Source organism: Callionymus lyra, chromosome 7, assembly GCF_982586985.1.
Source record: "Callionymus lyra chromosome 7, fCalLyr1.hap1.1, whole genome shotgun sequence".
Classification (NCBI taxonomy): domain Eukaryota; kingdom Metazoa; phylum Chordata; class Actinopteri; order Syngnathiformes; family Callionymidae; genus Callionymus; species Callionymus lyra.
In genome coordinates this window covers 16,200,125-16,221,108 of record NC_141824.1, presented here as the reverse complement: position 1 = coordinate 16,221,108, position 20,984 = coordinate 16,200,125, and the positions used below count along the sequence as shown (strand labels likewise).

The 20,984-nt window shown below is 35.2% G+C and overlaps 1 protein-coding gene across 2 annotated transcripts in view; it reads left to right on the top strand.

Annotated features, from left to right (window-relative positions):
- arap1 (ArfGAP with RhoGAP domain, ankyrin repeat and PH domain 1) overlaps positions 1–11,617 on the top strand; it is a 48,994-nt gene extending 37,377 nt beyond the window's left edge. Inside the window, exons 28-34 of one of the 2 annotated variants that reach the window (XM_087796456.1) lie at positions 38–168; positions 238–320; positions 673–732; positions 5,457–5,520; positions 5,843–5,918; positions 8,639–8,676; positions 10,947–11,617. In XM_087796456.1, the coding sequence (XP_087652582.1) occupies positions 38–168; positions 238–320; positions 673–732; positions 5,457–5,520; positions 5,843–5,918; positions 8,639–8,646 (422 nt within the window). In that variant the 3' untranslated portion in view covers positions 8,647–8,676; positions 10,947–11,617. Of the gene's footprint in view, positions 1–37; positions 169–237; positions 321–672; positions 733–5,456; positions 5,521–5,842; positions 6,002–8,638; positions 8,677–10,946 lie in introns of both variants that reach the window. The other variant, XM_087796455.1, reaches the window with a different exon arrangement.
- Positions 11,618–20,984: the final 9,367 nt, after the last annotated feature.

Here is a 20,984-nt window from a genome sequence, read left to right as displayed (position 1 = left end):
GTGACTCACATACTTTCCCGTCTCCCTCCTGTCGCAGCCGGGAAGGTCGAGCCGACCCAGCACGGCATGATGAAGTTCCGGGAGGAGAAAAGACTCTCCACTGGAAGTTTCAACGAAAAATATTTCATCCTCAATTCCAGCTCCCTCCTGATGTACAAAGACATCAGAGTAAGATCCAACGCCGCGTCCGTCCGACACCTTCTTCTGACTTTTCTCTCTTTGTTTTTTTTTTTTTAGAATAACCGTCCAGAACGCGACTGGCCGGTGAAAAACCTGACCATTTACATGGGTGTTAAGAAGAAGCTCCGCCCTCCGACGAGGTGAGTTCGGCTTTTTCTTGCGTCAATATTTAATCAACCTCTATGTAAACAGAGTTTCTTTAAGAGTAAATGTTTACGAAATAAAGTATCTTAAAACAAACTCTTCTGGTCGGTATTTTAAAATTATTGTCAAAATGTATAATAAATAAGTAACACAGATAATATCAAAACATAGGCTTCAAATAAATAGTGGTTTTAAACCAGCGTTACGTTTCCTAGATGTCTCCACTAGAGGGCACTGTATGGTCAATAATAAAAATCTGCTTATATAGTGAAACCAACACATTCAATTCACAAACTAAAAGAATAAAACGGTCCAGAATTGAGAACTATTGTGTATTTTTTTCCTCAGTTGGGGTCTGACTGTGCTTTACGAAGGCGGGAAGCAGGACAAGCCAGAGAAACATCAGTGGTGAGTCTATGTTTTTATTTAGCTAACGTACCGCCGCCGGTCATTTGTACTGTCAATACTTCACTAATAGTTGATACTTGGAAACACTTGCACATCTTCTTTCTTCTTTTTAATAGTGTTTAATGGAGATACTGTATTTTTTTTAGCCTTTAATATCATGCTATTAAGAATAAATTAATTTTGCCTTTATTGTGGCACAATATTAAGAACTTCAAACATTCTATATTCTCATATTAATCATAAACCTGATCTTCTGAAGTGACATGTCTGTTAACCTACATTTATTTAGACTTAAAAGGCAAATAATGTTTTGATTTAAGTGTGTCTTAAATAGATGTTGGACTCTATTGTACTCACAAGTATGTGTCTGTTTGTACAAAACTCTCTTTTCATTTAAATATTTACATAAAAAATGTGCATAAACCCAGCCCACTGAAAAACATATTTTTTTCTGGAGATGAAATCGTGTTTAGCATAATCACGCCCACTCTGCTGTGATTGGTCAAACATCAAAGTTTGTCACTGTGCGTCATCAATCCTGAAAGTCTTCACCTCCAATGGACTCGTTGTATAAACAAAGCTGGGCGTGATTACAGCTGGCTGGAGTTGAAGGAGTGAAGCCATTATTCCGTAATAATAGACTCCGCTCTCGTAACCTCTCATTTGCCGATATTTCAGACGGGGGGAGAACTTTATCAAGTTCAAAACATGGTCATGATGAGGGACTTACTGCATCTTGGAGATACTTTTGAACCGTGTGAGTCAGTCAGGACAGTTGGGTTTTTAACTGAGTTAATAATAATAATCCCAGAAGAATGACCATAAATCCCACCTCCAACACCCTATGGTGCAATTACGACAACCATTATTGCAAGGAATTTAAGTATACAAATGCAAAATCGGGGGGAGAAAAATAAAAATTTCAGTGCGGTTTAACTATCTTTCGTCACAATGGGAAACACTAAGCACTTGCAAGTAAGTAAAATAAATAATTTAAAGATTTGTTTTTTTGTTCGACATGCATTACATTCTAAACAGATTATTGTTATTCTGCAGATTAAGGTTCAATCTAAGCGTCATATAGTCGATGAAACCTCGTGAAAGGTCAACCATGCACATGACTTCACCGGCTACAGTGGCATGCTGACAGCGTGTGTGTCTGAGCTGGTGAGTGTGTGTGTGTTTTGTGTTACAGTTGGCTCCACACTGTCAACAGTTGTAGCGCTCAAACCTCTTGTAAAGAGTGTTGTTGTTTTTTTGTCACGCTGGAGGCAGAATCATCGCTGGGTTACGCTCCACCATGATGTTCCTCGCAGCGAATAAACATCAGAGAGAAAAGAGGAATATCTGAGGGATTCTCTCAGGAACAACACGTCGAATTCATCAATCGTTTAATGAAAGTATGGTTGAGAATGAAAAGATTTCTTACTCTTCAGATTACAAAAAATGAGCAGCAACATTAAGGTTGACATTTTATTAGTATAAACAGCTATCGACACTAATTATGAATAAACAAAATGTTTGACTGAAAACATTTGTGCTTTGGCTTTGGTTCTCTCTGGTGTCAGTTTTGACAAAGTTAATCATCTTGACCATGTTTTGAACTTATTACTTTATAAAGTTCTCCCTCGTCTGAAATCTCGGCGAACAAGAGGTTACGAGAGCGGAGTCCATTATGACGTAATGGCGGCTTCACATCTCCTCCAGCCAGCTGTAGTCACACCCCGCTTTGTTTATACAACGAGTCCCTTGAAGGTGGAGACGAATCTTGATGTTTGACCAATTAGAGTAGGCGTGGTTATGGTAAAGGAGATTTAATCTCCAGAAAAACTAAGCGTTTTCAGTGGGCGGGGCTGAAGCACATTTTGTAATGTACCGTATTTTCCGGACTATAAGTCGCTCCGGAGTACAAGTCGCACCAGCTATAAAATGCATAATAAAGAAGGCAAAAACCTATATAAGTCGCACTGGAGTATAAGTCGCATTTTTGGGGGAAATTTATTTGATTAAATCCAACACCAAGAACAGACATGTCATCATGACTGTCATCTTGAAAGGCAATTTAAAATAAAAATAGAATAGAGGCAACAACAAGCTGAATAATTGTACGGTTACTTTACATGACACAACTGAGAACCTGGTATGTTAACATAACATATTAAGAGTCATTCAGAGAACTATAGCATAAATAACATGCTAAGAAGTTTACCAAACCATCCGTTTAACTCCAAATAACTAAAATCCAATGAAATCTTCATCCTCGGTGTCACTTTTAAACAACTTTGCTAACACCGGAGGTAGAAGATAAAGCGCTTCCTCTTCTACGTCGAAATTATCAACACAGGCCTATGGCGCCCTCTTGTGGTTTAGTGCGAAAATAACATGTGAAATGTTATACCGGTAATAATGTGTTATTCATTTCACACATAAGTCGCTCCAGAGTATAAGTCGCACCCCTGGACAAACTATGAAAAATACTGCGACTTATAGTCCGGAAAATACGGTAAATATTTTAATGAAAAGAGAGGGTTTTTTTTAGAAATAGAAACATACTGATGAGTAAGTAAGTAAGTAATTTTTATTTATATAGCGCTTTTCCGGACCAGGGTCACAAAGCGCTTAAACAATCAAAACAATATTCAATAAAGTATATACTTTAAAGGTCAAGATAAAACTGATAACACAACAGGAGTTCCAGAAAATCAAGGAAGAGCCTGAACAAATAGAAGTGAATGATTAAGAGACCACAAGTTTACATGACACACATAAATGATGAAGGACAAGGATGAAGAAAACATTATGTAACAGCAATAATAAAAAACTAAATTCAAGTATGAAGTACAAATTGTGATCAGTGAAATAAAAAAGTTTGATGTGTCAGAAATCATAATATCTGTTCTTCTCTCTGCTCCTTCTTACATCTCTAAAATATCTGGTTTGATAAGGTGAAAATTGTTTGATTGAAAGTACAACGATTACGCATGCGATAGTTATATACTAAACAAAGTGTACAATTGTTTCAGAAATGTACTGAAACTTAAATGTTAAGTACTAGATGACATCGAAACAAATAACTGTAAATACAATAATATGTTTGTACTATGTCAAGTGGTTTAGACAAGAACTATTATTGATAACTAAATAACTAAACTAGGATTATTCCAAAGAAGAACCGTCACTAACATTCGATTCATGAAGTGCAACTTCCTGGGGAAGTTTATAACGATACACTTCTGTAGAGAAAAGTATGTTTGAAAAGTCTCAAACTTAAAAAAAAAAAAAATCCAATTTGTAACAGGAATTAACTTTTTTTTATGGCTGCATTGATCACACGTGTGGCGCCGAAGAGGACGGAGTGATTTTAAATCCCAAGGTCGCGGAAGTAACCGTCTGACGTCCTCGTAAATGTTTTAATGTCCCACTAAACCCTAATGAGAGGTTTATTTCAATGACATTGTTCAATGTGACACCGTTTGAATTTCACTGTTCTCAGGAAGGTCTTTAATTGACACATTTTTAACCGCGTGCACATCACGTGAACGCACAATACACCTGGAGGACGACAAACACAAAACATAGCAACATGTTGTGGAGAACAAACATGTTATTGAAGTGAAGTTTACATTGTGAGTTTCATTAAATCATTGTCTGCACTTACTTTTTTTTACTTTTTATCTTATTTTTTAATTAAACATTTTGAGTTTTTAATAGTTTTTAATTGCATTGTGTTTTAAAAACATGTTGTTCAGTTTAATTGTCGTTGTGTAATGGTTTTCTGTGATCAATAGTAACACAAAAATAAGGACTTTTGTGGGTTTTAGTGAAAAAATAGGCAACGTATACCAATAATAAAAATGACTATCCGTGCAGCCATAACTTATTTTGTTGTATTAGTATTTGTTATATTTTAATATCTTCATCTTGTCTTTTTTCTGACTTGTTTAATTCCAACCCTACACTTGGGACATTTATGTACTTTCCATAGTAACTAGTTACTTCAAAAGTAATGAGTAACTTAAAGTAAGTTTCTTTTGAAATAAGTAAATAGTAACTGTTACTACGTTACTCAACTCAACTTTATTCATAAAGCACTTTAAAAACAACAACAGTCGTTACAAAGGGCTGTACAGTGACATAAAAGATCAAATAAAACCAGTAAAAAGCACTAAAAACAGCTCCGAGTCACATGCTGGGTTAAAAGCCAGAGAATTAAAGTGTCTTTTAAGACGATATTTAATTTTTTTTTAATTTGAAGTAACTTTCCAAACACAGGACATCATGTGTCTTTTATTATTGTACGATTATGTTGTTATTATATTTGTTCATAGTAAATCAAGAGGTTAAACTCTGCTCTGAGATAGTTTATTAATAAAGTACAATGATTTATGACCTTTCCTCAGCGGCGTCATTATCCACTTTTGTCATTACAATCAGAAGTTGCCGCATGTTTTGCTCTCGACGTCACCAGACCGCCGCTTCAAAGTGTGTTTTGTCGTGTGTTTGCGTCGAGTGTCTGACAAGTTAAGTATTGAGAACTTTGCTCGTGGCAATTACGAATTGAATATATAAAGTTTATTTATTCAGCGCCGCCGTGTTGCTGATTACCCAGAGGGCCGTGTGATGTCAACCCGACGTTCTTAAATGAGCTTGTTCACTGTCAGGCTATACAAATACCTGAATACTTTCTCATACACACACACACTAAGTCATTTGTTTCCCTGCAGGTATCTTTGCTGTAAAAGTCAGTCGGATATGATGGAGTGGTACGCCACCTACTTCAGTATCCAGGTGAAACTTTTATCGTCCTCTTGTTATCCTGTTTTTAAGTACATTTATAGTAACATAATTTCCTTTTTTTACCCTTTTATATTTAGAAAGTTGTGTACTTATATTTGGGTTTGAAACCACAGATGTAAAGTTTAAAACCTGTTGGATTTATCCAATTATTAATCTTATTTTTGTTAGATTTTCCCATTATAATGACATTATTTTACACACTGTGACTGTAAAAAATGAGGGAACTTGATGGTAAACCTTTAAAAAAAAAAAGATGTTTAAAAGCTGCTGTAGTTATCAACAAAAAGTTAACGTCCTTGTCCATTCGTTGAAGAACGGGGGCGTCATCTGGCCGGAGAACGGAGTCCAGCGAGCGCGAGTGAGCCGGGCGACGCCCGATACGCGACACGGTAACATCTCGCTGATTCCGCTTCGTGGCAGTGAGAATGAGATGCGGAACAGTGTAGCAGCTTTCTGCCAAGACCCGCTTGCTGTGAGTTGATCTGCCAATCACTGGGTAAATGTGGACGTGTCGGCAGCAGAAGCTGTCGGCCGGTCAGAGACGTTGATGCTGGACGAGTTGTTTTTTCCCGATCACTCCCTCATTTTTTATCTGAAGCTCTTTTTTATTTTAAATGACGGCCTAAGATGAACACGTGTGCAGCATCAACCGTCTCTGACGTTGATTCAGAGTTGATTCATTCATGTTGGATTCTTAAACTTGTAGTTTAATAAACAAGTTACTTAACCGAAGGTGGATTCATGTCGCTAACCTCAAACACAAGCTAAGAAACTTTAGCAACTTTTTTTTTATGAATCTCCTTTGTTATCTCTAACAGCAGGTGTCCACAAGCTTTTTTTCTATTACAAAAAGATAAAGAGAGTAAAAATAAATCAGAGTGTAGGTTTCACTCAGTTTCTCTATTTTACAGTTTTTTTGAGTAAACTGTACTGAAACACGCATTTAAAAAAAAGATTATTATGATAGGAAAACCTTCAAAAAAAGATTATTATGATAAGAATACCTTTAAGAAAGATTATTATGATAGGAAAACCTTCAAAAAAAGATTATTATGATAAGAATACCTTTAAGAAAGATTATTATGATAGGAAAAACTTTTAAAAAAAAAGATTATTATGATAGGAAAATCTTAAAAAAAAAAGATTATTATGATAGGAAAACCTTCAAAAAAAGATTATTATGATAAGAATACCTTTAAGAAAGATTATTATGATAGGAAAACCTTCAAAAAAAGATTATTATGATAAGAATACCTTTAAGAAAGATTATTATGATAGGAAAAACTTTAAAAAAAAAAGATTATTATGATAGGAAAACCTTTAAAAAAATATATATTATGATATTAAAACCTTTAAAAAAAAAGATTATTATGATAGGAAAATCTTAAAAAAAAGACTATTACGATAGAAAAACCTTTAAAAAAAAAAAAGATTATTATGATAGGAAAATCTTTAAGAAAGATTATTATGATAGGAAAACCTTCAAAAAAAAAGATTATTATGATAAGAATACCTTTAAGAAAGATTATTATGATAGGAAAACCTTCAAAAAAAGATTATTATGATAAGAATACCTTTAAGAAAGATTATTATGATAGGAAAAACTTAAAAAAAAAAAGATTATTATGATAGGAAAATCTTAAAAAAAAAAGATTATTATGATAGGAAAACCTTTAAAAAAATATATATTATGATATTAAAACCTTTAAAAAAAAAGATTATTATGATAGGAAAATCTTAAAAAAAAGACTATTACGATAGAAAAACCTTTAAAAAAAAAAAGATTATTATGATAGGAAAATCTTTAAGAAAGATTATTATGATAGGAAAACCTTCAAAAAAAAAGATTATTATGATAGGAAAATCTTTAAAAAAAAAAAGATTGTTATGATAGGAAAATATTTAAAAAAAAGATTATTATAATAGGAAAATCTTAAAAAATGATTATTATGATAGGAAAACCTTTAAAAAAAAAGATTATTATGATAGGAAAACCTTTAAGAAAGATTATTATGATAGGAAAATCTTAAAAAAAAGATTATTATGATGGAAAAACCTTTAATAAAAAAGATTATTATGATAGGAAAACCTTTAAGAAAGATTATTATGATAGAAAAACCTTTAAGAAAGATTATTATGATAGGAACATCTTTAAAAAATATATTATTATGATAGGAAAATCTTAAAAAAAGATTATTATGATAGGAAAACCTTTAAAAAAAAAAGAAGATTATTATGATAGGAAAACCTTTAAGAAAGATTATTATGATAGAAAAACCTTTAAGAAAGATTATTATGATAGAAAAACCTTAAAGAAAGATTATTATGATAGGAACATCTTTAAAAAATATATTATTATGATAGGAAAATCTTAAAAAAAAGACTATTATGATAGAAAAACCTTTAAAAAAAAAAAAAAAAGATTATTATGATAGGAAAACCTTAAAAAAAAGATTATTATGAAAGGAAAACCTTAAAAATAAGATTATTATGATAGGAAAACCTTTAAAAAAAGTTTTTTTTAAACCAAGTTTTGATCTGATTTCCTTCAATATGAAAGAATCCACCTTCAACCAGCTCATCCTCCTGTTTCAAATCCAACAAAAGCTGATTTCCTGTTTAAGAATCCAGACGGGGTGTGGGAGAGACGGCAGCATCTTTTGCATTGCAGGGATGATGTTTCAAGACCTGAGCCATCATTACTCCGGCCCAGCTTCCTGAGAACAGCAGGGAATAAAACTGTGTGTGAAGGAGAATCCTGCCTGCTGGCTGTTCATCCTCTCAATCGCAGGCTTGTTGGACATCATCACAGTCTGTCGTCTTATTTCCAAATGAAATAAAAAGCATTTCGATGATGGTCTAACATCTGCGTTATGAGGACGCTGTGGCCGCCGGCTGGTTTATTACACCTTTATTATTACCTCCCTGTTCGTCTCTGTTGTCTCGGAGCAGAGACGGGTTTGTGCCGCAGATGCTTCTCTAAAAAAATTGTTGATTTAAATGTGCGGGACGTCGGCTTGTCGACTGTAAACGGCTGATTCCACATCGTGATTTCATTTTAAGTCAAGAATACGTTGATACTTGTTGAATAACTGCTGTTGTCTTGCAGCTCTGTAGAGATGTTCGATAGTCGTGGCGTTGATGGAGGTAAGACCACGAATGTTACGCAGTCGTTTGTTGCTTCCTTGTTACATTAAATTAAACATTTAAATGTATATAATTAAAACAGTTCACCTGCTTTAATTCAAACTATAAATTAGCATGTAGCTTCTAATGCCTTCCCTAATGAACATTCATTGTTTCCTGATTAGGATTTGAAGCCATAACAACAGACTGCAGATATGATCTAATACAGGGGTGGGCAATTAAAATTCTTCAAGGGCCACATTAAATTCTGTGAATGTTGTTAGGGGCCGTCAAGCAAAATTAAAGACGAGAAAATCCTTAAAAAAAAGGACATTAGTCATTAGGCCGTGACGTTTATTAAGTTAAATAAGATGCAATTGTATTCTTGTATTTATGGGTTTTTCTTCAACTAACTTTAAAAATATATTTTAAGGGATCACAAAATGGAGGGAAAAGGTAAATAAGAGTTATGTGAAAATGTAAATGAATAATAAGTACAAAATACACTTTTTAATGCATTGGAACCATTTTTACATGATCATACTTTGACATCACGAGGGCCGCAATAATACAGTCAAAGGGCCCCATGTGGCCCAGGTCTGATCTAATATATGAATATAATCTATGATTATATACAGTCAGGGAATATTTTTGAAGTTTTTGAAATTAGAATATATAGAATTTATTTAAAATAATAAAATAAATAAAATCAACATTTAACACAGAATTTCTTTTTTTCAATTATTCACTTAAAACTAAAATTAAATCTTTCAATATTGAAGTCATTGAATTCAATTGTTTTGAAAAAATGCAATGCTTAACCATTGTGTTATCTTGGGGTCAAGGTGACCCGAAGGCCCGAAAACAAACGTGTTTGTGGTATCCCTTGTGTTGCCTCTGGGTCAAGGTCAACAACATTGACCTTCAGATCACACATGGGTAAAAGATTTGGTTTAATTCATGTTTTAATGATTTATTTTTACCCGTTTTATTTTTCCCATTTTCGTGAATATTTCTCAACCCCTCAAAATACCAAAAACACGTTTGTTTTTTGGGCCTCCGGGTCATCTTGACCCTGAGATAACACAAGGGCTAAAGAAAACCCAATAACAGTTCATTGAAAATGATGGAACATGTTGAAAAATGTTTTTTAAATATATCACGAATTTCGTAATTTTTCGTCAGTATAAAAAAAGTTTAAACACAAACAAAGAAACCAATAAAATGTATACGATATGATTCAGAGAAACTGTGATCGTCATATGTAAACTTAAAAACTACACAAATAGTACATGATTTTCTGGAACTCCTGTGTTGTTCTCAGTATTATCTTGATCTTTAAAGTATATGCTTTTTTTAGTATTGTTTTGATTGTTAAAGCGCTTTGTGACCCTGGTCTGGAAAAGCGCTATATAAATAAATATTACTATATAAATAAATATTACTTACTTACTAGTATAAAGAAGACAGTACTATTATAAAGATGACAGTACTAGTATAAAGAAGACAGTACTAGTAAAAGAAGACAGTACTAGTATAAAGAAGACAGTACTAGTGTAAAGAAGACAGTACTAGTATAAAGAAGACAGTACTAGTGTAAAGAAGACACTACTAGTGTAAAGAAGACAGTACTAGTATAAAGAAGACAGTACTAGTGTAAAGAAGACAGTACTAGTATAAAGAAGACAGTACTAGTTTAAAGAAGACAGTACTAGTATAAAGAAGACAGTACTAGTATAAAAAAGACAGTACTAGTATAAAGAAGACAGTACTAGTATAAAAAAGACAGTACTAGTATAAAGAAGACAGTACTAGTATAAAGAAGACAGTACTAGCGTAAAGAAGACAGTACTAGTGTAAAGAAGACAGTACTAGTGTAAAGAAGACAGTACTAGTATAAAGATGACAGTACAGTATCTTGATCTTTAAAGTATATACTTTTTTGAGTATTGTTTTGATTGTTAAAGCGCTTTGTGACCCTGGTCTGGAAAAGCGCTATATAAATAAATATTACTTACTTACTTACTTACAATTTTTGTTGGATTGTCGGTGTCACTTTTGATGGATAACCATCTGGATCCACAAATCTTTTGAAGGTTTCATGTCAATAGAGAGCTAAACCTATTGATTTCAATTGCTAAAAAAAAGCAAGCTAACAATGAAGGTGAAAGAAAAGTGTATTCAAAATATGGATAAAAACAGCTTCCTGTTACTTCTATTATTGATGAAGATGATCTTTCAGAACACATTAAGAGTCTCTCATTGGACTCAAGTTCTTTCTGTCCTTCCAGGTCTCACCGTGACGGCAGGACCCCCGACGTCGGATCACAATCACATGGATACCGTGTACTCAAGACCGGTCGTAATGTTCCGCACCTTCGACGTATCAAGAAACCCTTCCGTTGTTTTCTAATACTCCTGAAGTGTCATCAGGTCGTGTCGCACGTGTTTATAGAAGTGAACACAGGAAGGTAAAAAAAAAAACATCTTGAAGTTCCTCGAGTCTAAATCAGTCTAAACCACGATCTGTTCGGTCCACCTGTGAATATCTTGTTCAGACCGGCTTTGTAAAGATTTCTTATTTATTGGAAGAGCAGACGAGCGGCGGAAAAACTTCATCCCGGCCGCTGTTTTTTCGACGTGTAAATACTCGCTTGTTTCTCCAGCCTTGATTTTATCTTAATGACTCTGTTTCTGGAGGTATCATGGGATTATGGCGCCACCATAGGATGGTTATTTGTATAATTTATATGTAATCTAATCCCACAACCTTTTCTCAAATGTTACAACTCCATCCACAGAATAAATACTTTTGTGATATAAAAGTATTTTTAGATCCGCCCGAGAATATCGCCTGTGAATGTGTATACGATCGAAATGTTATATAATCAATGTATATTTTCTTCACTTTCCTGTGACAAATTCATCTGTAAACTCTAATAAACACATTCTGCAGCCTTTCCTTCACTTGAGTATTTCGATGACATCGTGGTAGTATTTGTTGTTTTACTCCTTAATCCAACGAGATATGTATGTATGACGTGACTCGCAGGTATTGCATCTACTACTTCTTCGGCATCAGGGGTCGAAGGTCGAGCTCCTCCATCCTGACCCGAAATCATGCCGAGTCTCTCCCGTCCTCTCGTCTTTTCCCAGGTACCTCCCCATCTAACTTCAATGAAAACACTCTTTTAGGACCTGTGCCGCCATGCCTGCACTCTCTTCATCGCCCCACTCGATCTATGCGTCAAACTCACGAAAAAAGGCTGAACAAAAATGGAAGAATCTCTTGCTATAAATTGTGTGATTTCATCCAAGTTTTAATATCTTTAAAAGCTCACTTAAGAGTCGACCTCCTTCAACACTCCTTCCACTTAGTAACTTAAGAAACGCTCGCATTTGGCTGCTTAAAGCAAATCCGTTTTCCCAAATTGCATTATATTCCGTTTTATCTGCATCACCTTTTGGCTTCTTTTTTTTTTAATGAATTAATGGCTCATTTAAGATCCTCACTCGCTAGAAAAACATCCAACGGCAACTTTCGTAAACACACGGAACTAGTACTTTGTGCTCTTGAAGTGATGACTCGACTGTTTTTAAGGCTAACTTGAATGTATTTAAATATAGACGTGCATAAGGCAAGAATCTGCTATTATGATACATATACAGCGAAGACGAGTATAGGAGTCTGATAAGTGACTTTGTGGACTGGAGTGAGAGGAACCACTTGCAGCTGAACACCTCAAAGACCAAGGAGCTGGTCTTGGACTTCGGGAGGTCCAGGACAAAGCCACGTCCAGTGTCCATCAGAAGTGATGAGGTGGAGATAGTTGACAACTATAAGTACCTCGGTGTGTGGATGGACAGTAAACTGGTCCTGCAATACAGACCATGTATATAAGAAGGTTCAGAGTAGACTGTACTTTCCGAGGAGGCTACGATCATTTAACATCTGCAAGAAGCTCCTCTCATGTTCTACCAGTCTGTGGTGGCCAGTGTCATGTTCTATGTTGTGGTGTGTTGGGGTAGGAATGTGTCCAAGAGGAGTGTCAACAGGTTGGACAGGTTGATCAGAAGGGCTGGCTCTGTGGTTGAAGCTGGACTCACTGGTGACAGTTGCTGAGAGGAGATCACTGAACAAACTACTGTCCATCATGGATGATGACAGTCGTCCTCTGAACACTGTCATCAGTGAGCAGAGAAGCAGAATGAGAGCATGAATGCTCCTACCCAGGTGCAAAACAAATGGACTCAGGGACTCATTCATCCCTCAGGCTATTAAATTGTACAATTCTGAGTTCAGGGGGAGTGAGAGTATCTGGATGTTCTGTTCTATGTTAGTCTTTGTATCCTTTGTTGTTTTTCTTTGACCTATGTTCTTTGTCTTTATCTTTAGACTTAGATTGTGTCATCTTGTTCTTTTTCTCTTTATGTTCTTCTTCTTATTTTATTTTTTATGTATTATTTTTTATTGTTTATGAAAAATTGCTGGCTATTGGAAAAAAAACAATTTCCCGAAGGAGACCTCCTGAGGGATCAATAAAGTTTTACCTTACCTTACCTTATATACAGGGGCGGGGGCAGCGATACGATATATTGTGATACTGTAGTAACAAGGATGTAGTTTTAGTTGTAGTTTTGTCGAGTACTTGACTCTGGTGTTGTAGTATTTACAGACCACATGACTCTCTATGAAGTCGGAACTGATTTCATTTGTTTTGAAACCAAAATATGTCCAAACATCAGCATTTAAAGCTGCTGGAGTCGACTGTATCCTCTCATTCTCAGCCATCGCCGCGATCTTGTGGGATTTCATAGTTCCGTTATCCGGAGAATACCAAATGATTGATGCCATCTACTGGCCGGAAGTTCAATTGCAACACCAAAATTAACTTACAATGTGAATATTTCCATGTTAATTATAAATAAAAAAATATATATTTTATACACACTTTATTGAACTGTAAATCATTAAATAGCTATTAATAAACTAAAGTATGTTTTGAAAGCTGTATTTGGAAAGGAATACCACAATATATATTTTAAGGATTTAATTAAACAAAAGAAAATTTGATTTGTTATTTTTTATTAAATAATTAGTGTCTTCATACATAGAGTTAGATTTTCTAATTCCTTTTTTTATACACTAAGTTTCCTAAATTTAATGTGTTTTAATTCATATTTTTTTTCTAATAGTGTCACCAGAACAATACAAGAAGAGTACTGAGCTACTTTCAGCCAATCGTGGTGGCGCTATTTTATCAAAATTCTAGTGTTTAATTTAAATAGTATTGAGTAATAATAAGAAAAATTGCATTTCATTTTTTAATTATTAGAATTATAACATCAAATTGTATCTCTAAAAATATATACAGTATATATATAAAAACCAACAAAAATCAAATATTGTAATTTATTATTTAAAATAAATAATATAATAATAATTGAACCTTTAATTAAATTCACCTTTTTTGTTTAAAAATAGTTTGAAATGTTAAATTCAACCATTCAATATTTTTGAATAATTCTATACTATGCTAAATTAAATCATGTGATTAGATTAGATTAGATTGAAATTAGAGATTAAAATGTATTAATCCTTACCAAGATCTCCTTCGGGAAATTAGGTTTCCAGTTTACAGCAGACAAAAGTTATAGCGAGTTTCATAAAAGTAAGACCAAGAACAAAGTGCAAAGAGATAACAAAGTGCAAATATAAAGAGCACAGATTAAAGGAAATAAACAGGACACAAAAGAAGCTAGTAGCTTCTTGGCAGAGGTCTGTGCTGCCCAAGTGCTTTTCTTAATCTCAACAATTCAATGTAGCTGCAATATATTTTCATTTCCGTGTGAAGGTCGATGTCTTGCAGCAACGCTCCAGTGACGCGTCAGAACAACCCGAGAAGCAACATTCCTCTCTGGCCTGTGGAGGTTCTTGAAACGACACGAAGTGACAGCTATACGTGCTGGCTGGTGTAGGTTAGGCTCGGGGAGGTTTGTATGTATGTCTGTACGTCACCGCGGTCCAGCCATAAACGGTACTATCCTCTGAGTGGACCTGACACATCCGGGTCACCGTGCACCTTGAGACACACCGGAGACGCCCGCCAGGAGCAAGGACCTGCTGTGGACCCTCACGGTACCACACAAAGACACACACAGGACGCACACTAAAGACCCCCCTTAGGGTCGCGCTAATATAGGGAAGGTTTTCAAAGTGGCCTTTACCATATAGGTCAGCACAGCAGCCGAGGAGTGTGAGGGAAGATGAAGGCTAAAATTAGGAAAATGAGCCTCGGGGATAACGTCTGCCAGCAGGTCTCCTGGGAAGGTGGAGGTCCACCTGTGGGAGTCCATGTCCTTCCCTTCCACTCGGAGAGCACGGCAACAAGAGCAGCGTGAGATGTGACACTTCAATTGGACTTTTCAGCCTGCTGAGCTGCACCCGGAGCTGCAGCCGAGTGACTCCCAGCTGCTGCACACACACACTAACACACACCTACACACACACACACACACACACACACACACACACACACACACACACACCTACACACACACATCTGGGCTGGAAATCCACAAGAGTTTTCTTGACGGAAATTCCTTTGGAAAACTCGGGAGTGCCATCAAAATATTTAATGGTTTAATTCAACCTTTCAAATGTCGTTATTTTATTTTATTTTTTAATTAAAAAAAAGTTTTCTAAACATTTTTTTTGAACAGTAGACAACTATTTGTTGTATTTTGAAATGTTGAATTTAGCTTTTAACAATATGTTAGGGGTTTTTGTGTTCCGATGAACCGACCCCTCCCCAGCCTCGTACGTGGTGATGGAATGAAGGACAGACACACGGATGAGTTTAAGAAAAATGCTCGTTAAGTGAATTATGCAAAAGTCAGAGACAAACTTACGTGAACACGGGCGCTAGCAAGCAGAGAGATCTATCGCAGACGTCTTCGAATGCCAGAACGCAAAGATCAGACAAAATGGTGGATCTTTATAGTAGAATATTCAGGTTAACGCCTCTAGTCAAATGTGAATGTAGGATTGGTCAGTAACTGTAAACACTTGATTCTAAGATGGCCGTCGCACGTGATCGTAGTGGAAACTTACTGAAAGTTGTTGTTTTGTAGAGAGAGTTTGTTCCCAGCAACTTACTGGACTGTTGTGTCCTTCAGTGTGAGTTCTCAAACAGGTTCACACTGAATTCCTGGAATCTGGGATTGTTTAGTCTTTCTGTGTGTGTGAGGCTTTCTGACCTCGGCCTTTGAGTTGTGAACCTGAGTTTAGTTTAAGTTTAGTTTTAGTTTAAGTTGAATGTAATGCAAGAATAGGATTATTTAATATGAATTAAATATGAAAGATTATCAGTTAATCAAGTGACCATTTGAAATGTGTGTTAAATCTAGATGATTGATTACAGTAAAGTTGTCATTTCCTTACATTATATTAAAAATATAATTATATAAATATATATAATTTTTAATATTCTTATTGCAATAATTCAAAAATACATTTTCTAATTTCAACATTTTATTCCTCATTATTAAATTCTATACAAAATGGTGGCACTTCCTTATCCCAACATTTAAATAGGGTGTGTAAAAGCCTACACATTTAAATATTTTAAATATTTATGAACATTTTCATAAAGGAACTTTATCATTAAATTAATCAATAAAACCTCATTCAACCTTTTAATACAAATTGTTTAATTATATTATCCTGAAAACAATTAAATGCTTCAAAATAAGGTACATTTAAAATTCAAATTCTGGTCTAAGAGAGATGAAGGTATCATGTGACCATCAAGTCATTCTTTCCCAGAAGGTTTATACTGACCTGAATAAAAAAGATGCTTTAAAAAAACACAATTTAAACCGTAAACATCACTTTCACGACACGAGTTAAAATTAAGGCTCGAAATCGTTTCCGTTTGGTGATGACCTCCCGCCACTAGGTGGCGGTGTTTGTGCTCTAGTTGGATGTTTTTTATCGAAGTTAGTGATTGAAAAATGGCAACAATGAATCCTTAAATGCATTTATGAAGGTAGATTTGTTTCTGTATTATTCAATAAAAATAAAAACACTTTTGGGATTGAATAATCACGATGCAAATGTCCCATAATATAATAAAACATAAACAAACATCACTTCAATCAATTCAAGTTTATTTAAGCATCTTTTAATATTGAAGAATTAACAAATAACCAAATCTAACTTCATACTTTGACACTTAATCGTTGGCAGAATAACAGAGTAATTAAAAGGCTTGGATTGAGACTTTGTAACGGAAATATGATAAATAATTCAAGTTAATAGTCCAGTTGTATTTATTTACCTATTAAACGAAAGTTCTATGTTAGAAATTCTTAGCGTCAAAGTCAAGGCTTGAAATTTAACATTTTGTGACGCCCTCCCGCCACCAGGGGGCGGTGTTTGCTAGTTGGTTGAGGAAGCTAGAAATTGGAAAGGGAACTCAGCAGTTTATATGTATGGATTGAAAACAATATTAGATTTATACTTTTTTATATATATATTATTTTAACTTTTTTTTAATACATAGTACAAAACAAACAATACTGTTAAATAACTAGGATTTATTGAAAATGTAACTTTACTTAAACAAAAAAAAGTCAATTAAAACAAATAAAGCAGGTAACTTGTGTATATTTGGTTAGTACCAGGTTAACAAAGTAATGTTAATGTATTTATTCATCATGCTAACCATGATAGATAAAGTGCGACTATGATGTTTTCGTCGGTGAGACGACGTTCTCTAACCTCCTCCTCCTTCATTCTCTGTGTACGACGGCCAGAGGACGTGTTGCTTCAGGAGCTTCACAGACTTGGACTCGGACTCTGTTGGACTCGGATGCAACAGACCTTTTATTTTTTCCCGTTGCTTGACTTTGATTTGAGCTCGTTTGTAAACAGGAAACGCTTAGACTTGCAGATCAGCTGACGTTTGATATTTGAAGGAGAGGAGATGAAAACACTGTTTGGTTTTAACTTCTACTAACTCCTCAGTTTCACAACGCTTTCATCTCCGTTTGTGCGTCTGATGCCCAACACTGTCCATCCTCCCTCTCTCTTTTCATCCTCCTCTCTCTCTCTTTTCATCCTCCTCTCTCTCTTTTCATCCTCCTCTCTCTCTCTTTTCATCCTCCTCTCTATCTTTTCATCCTCCTCTCTCTCTCTTTTCATCCTCCTCCCTCTCTCTTTTCATCCTCTCTCTCTCTTTTCATCCTCCTCTCTCTCTATTTTCATCCTCCTGTCTCTCTCTTTTCATCCTCCTCCCTCTCTCTTTTCATCCTCTCTCTCTCTTTTCATCCTCCTCTCTCTCTCTTTTCATCCTCCTCTCTCTCTTTTCATCCTCCTCTCTCTCTCTTTTCATCCTCCTGTCTCTCTCTTTTCATCCTCCTCTCTCTCTCTTTCATCTTCCTCTCTCTCTTTTCATCCTCCTCTCTCTCTATTTTCATCCTCCTGTCTCTCTCTTTTCATCCTCCTCCCTCTCTCTTTTCATCCTCTCTCTCTCTTTTCATCCTCCTCTCTCTCTTTTCATCCTCCTCTCTCTCTCTTTTCATCCTCCTCTCTCTCTTTTCATCCTCCTCTCTCTCTCTTTTCATCCTCCTGTCTCTCTCTTTTCATTCTCCTGTCTCTCTCTTTTCATCCTCCTCTCTCTCTCTTTTCATCTTCCTCTCTCTCTTTTCATCCTCCTCTCTCTCTCTTTTCATCCTCCTCTCTCTCTCTTTTCATCCTCCTCTCTCGCTCTTTTCATCCTCCTCTCTCGCTCTTTTCATCCTCCTCTCTCTAGGTCAGAATCAAGCCTCAATCTGTTTGCATTCATCTGACAAATTCCTCCTTCAGAATCCTCCTGCGGTCGTCTAGGAAACCAAGGAAGCGAGGTGGAGAGTCGTGCATCCTTTAACTGCACATGGAGGTCACGCTGTTTCATGTTTCATGACTGGTCTGAGATCTGCAGGGTGTTCACACGTCTGGTGCTGTGAGTGTTTCAGACGAGCATTGAAGTGGTGATAAAGGTGTGAAGATCATGACTCTTCTTTCTTGGCTCCGTTTTAATAATGTAGTGCAGAGTCATGGTGTTGTTGTTGTTGATGTTTGTTTTTATCTTATCTTGGTCTTTACAGTTTCACTGAACCGTTAAACGATCAATCGTACATAAAATAATTTTAGGTCGAAGACATTTTTGTTTTGTACAAATCACATGCAATCTATTGTATTATTCTAAAATATATTCAATTTTTTTTTTACTTTAAACCAACAATTTTCAACTATAATCAAAACATTTTCAACCTATAAACAAACATCTTTCAGCTGAAATCAAATAATTTTTAACTATAATCAAACAGTTAACAACTATAGTCCAACAATTCTAACTTTAATCCAACCATTTTCAACTGTAATAAAACTTTTTTCTAATGAAATCAAACAATTTTCAACTGAAATCAAACAATTTTAACTTTAATCAAACGTTTTTCAACTGAAATTTAACATTTTTTCAACTTTAATAAAACACTTTTCAACCATAATAAAACAATTTCAACTATAATCAAACAATTTTCAACTATAATCAAACAATTTTCATCTGAAATCAAACTATTTTCAACTTAAATCCAACAATTTGAACTGTAATCAAACGTTTTTCAACTGAAATTTAACATTTTTTCAACTGAAATTTAACACTTTTAAACTATAATCAAACAATTTTCAACTATAATCAAACAATTTCCAACTATAATAAAAAAAAATTTCAACTGAAATCCAGCAAATTTAAACTTTAATAAAACACTTTCAACTGAAATCAAACTATTTTCAACTGAAATCAAACTATTTTCAACTGAAATCAAACCATTTTCAGCAGCTTGTCTTCAATCACCTGCTGCATCACAATCTCCATCATCTCTGAGGCTCTGATTACCTTCTTCTCTTCAACCTCTTTTTTCAAGTGACTGGACCAAGAGAGGGAAGAGACTTGTCGCCACATCACCATGGCAACAAGTCCACTCTCCACCACCATCAACGTGAGGACCAGGGCTGCCATGTTGGCCTGCTCTGGTGAAGGAGCTTCCAAAGGGAAATGGAGACCTCAGAAGCATTTTTACCCACAATGCACTACTCCCCCTGTGTCTGGTTTGCAAAGTGTTATCAAATTTGTTGCTAGCATAGCCACGAACTTCAGGATGATGAAGAAAAATGTCCTCCCATTATGTAAATATCAGAGCAAAATATCAATCGAACAGCAGGGGGCAGTAGCACACGTCAAAAGACGGCAATAACACCTCGTTCTGCACCACAGAGAGTGTCACATACTTGAATATACTGCACCCAGATGCTAAATAATGAATCATTAAAAAACGAAGAGCCTAAAAATGTTTTAGTTTTTTTAATATATATATCTTAATTTGTTTTGGAGTTATTTTGAAAACAGATAAACAGACAATCTTACAACAGGTCATTAAGAGGCGTGTCATGATACAGTAAAAGTTTATTAATAAAATAAAAAATATTATAATATATTTATAATGTATGATTTATTACAAAACATATAATCTGCATATTTATAGTAAATAACGTGTACATAAATGCCTAAAAAACATGCAAGTATCATTGTATTCAACTAGAAAAGCACTTGCAGTGTGCAGAGATCCGCCAAGCAGCTCATTTACGCCCATATTGTGATATACATTTTATCTATTATTAATTGTTATCATTTGATTCCTCGATTTATTTTTTATTTTTAAAACAACAACATTTCGATACTGATTAAAATAAGGTGAACGAGACAGTGTGCTCGCTCAGACAACACACAGCACCAGAGAACAAGAACCCTGTTTTCACCACTAACTTAAAATATGTTTTTTGGGTCATTTTGGTTGAAGTAGTTTTAAACTTAATCCAAACATATTTTGTTTATTGTACAATTTCAGGGCCTAAACAGAGACTCTCGAAGGGCCACATTTTGGCTTCTGTACCACATATGGTTAAACATGGTTCAGATCCAGAGCGAGGACGGACCTGGAACCGTTTAAATGCCGAGTGAACCACACGACGCTCAGAGATTCATTTCGATGAATGATTCCAGGGATTCAAATATCCTTCATTAACGAAAAATCTCTCCGAAATGTTTCCATTTCCTCTCGTTCCCTCCATCGTTCTCAATCTCTCCGGTTCATTTCTCGTCCGACTCTCGGCTTTATTGCTCAGATAGCATCGGCGTGTGAGACCGAGAAGGAACCGGCGAGTCGGAGAAAAAAGCGATAGCGAGGCTCAGACGACAGAAGAGGAAGAACTGGAAAGAAGTTCT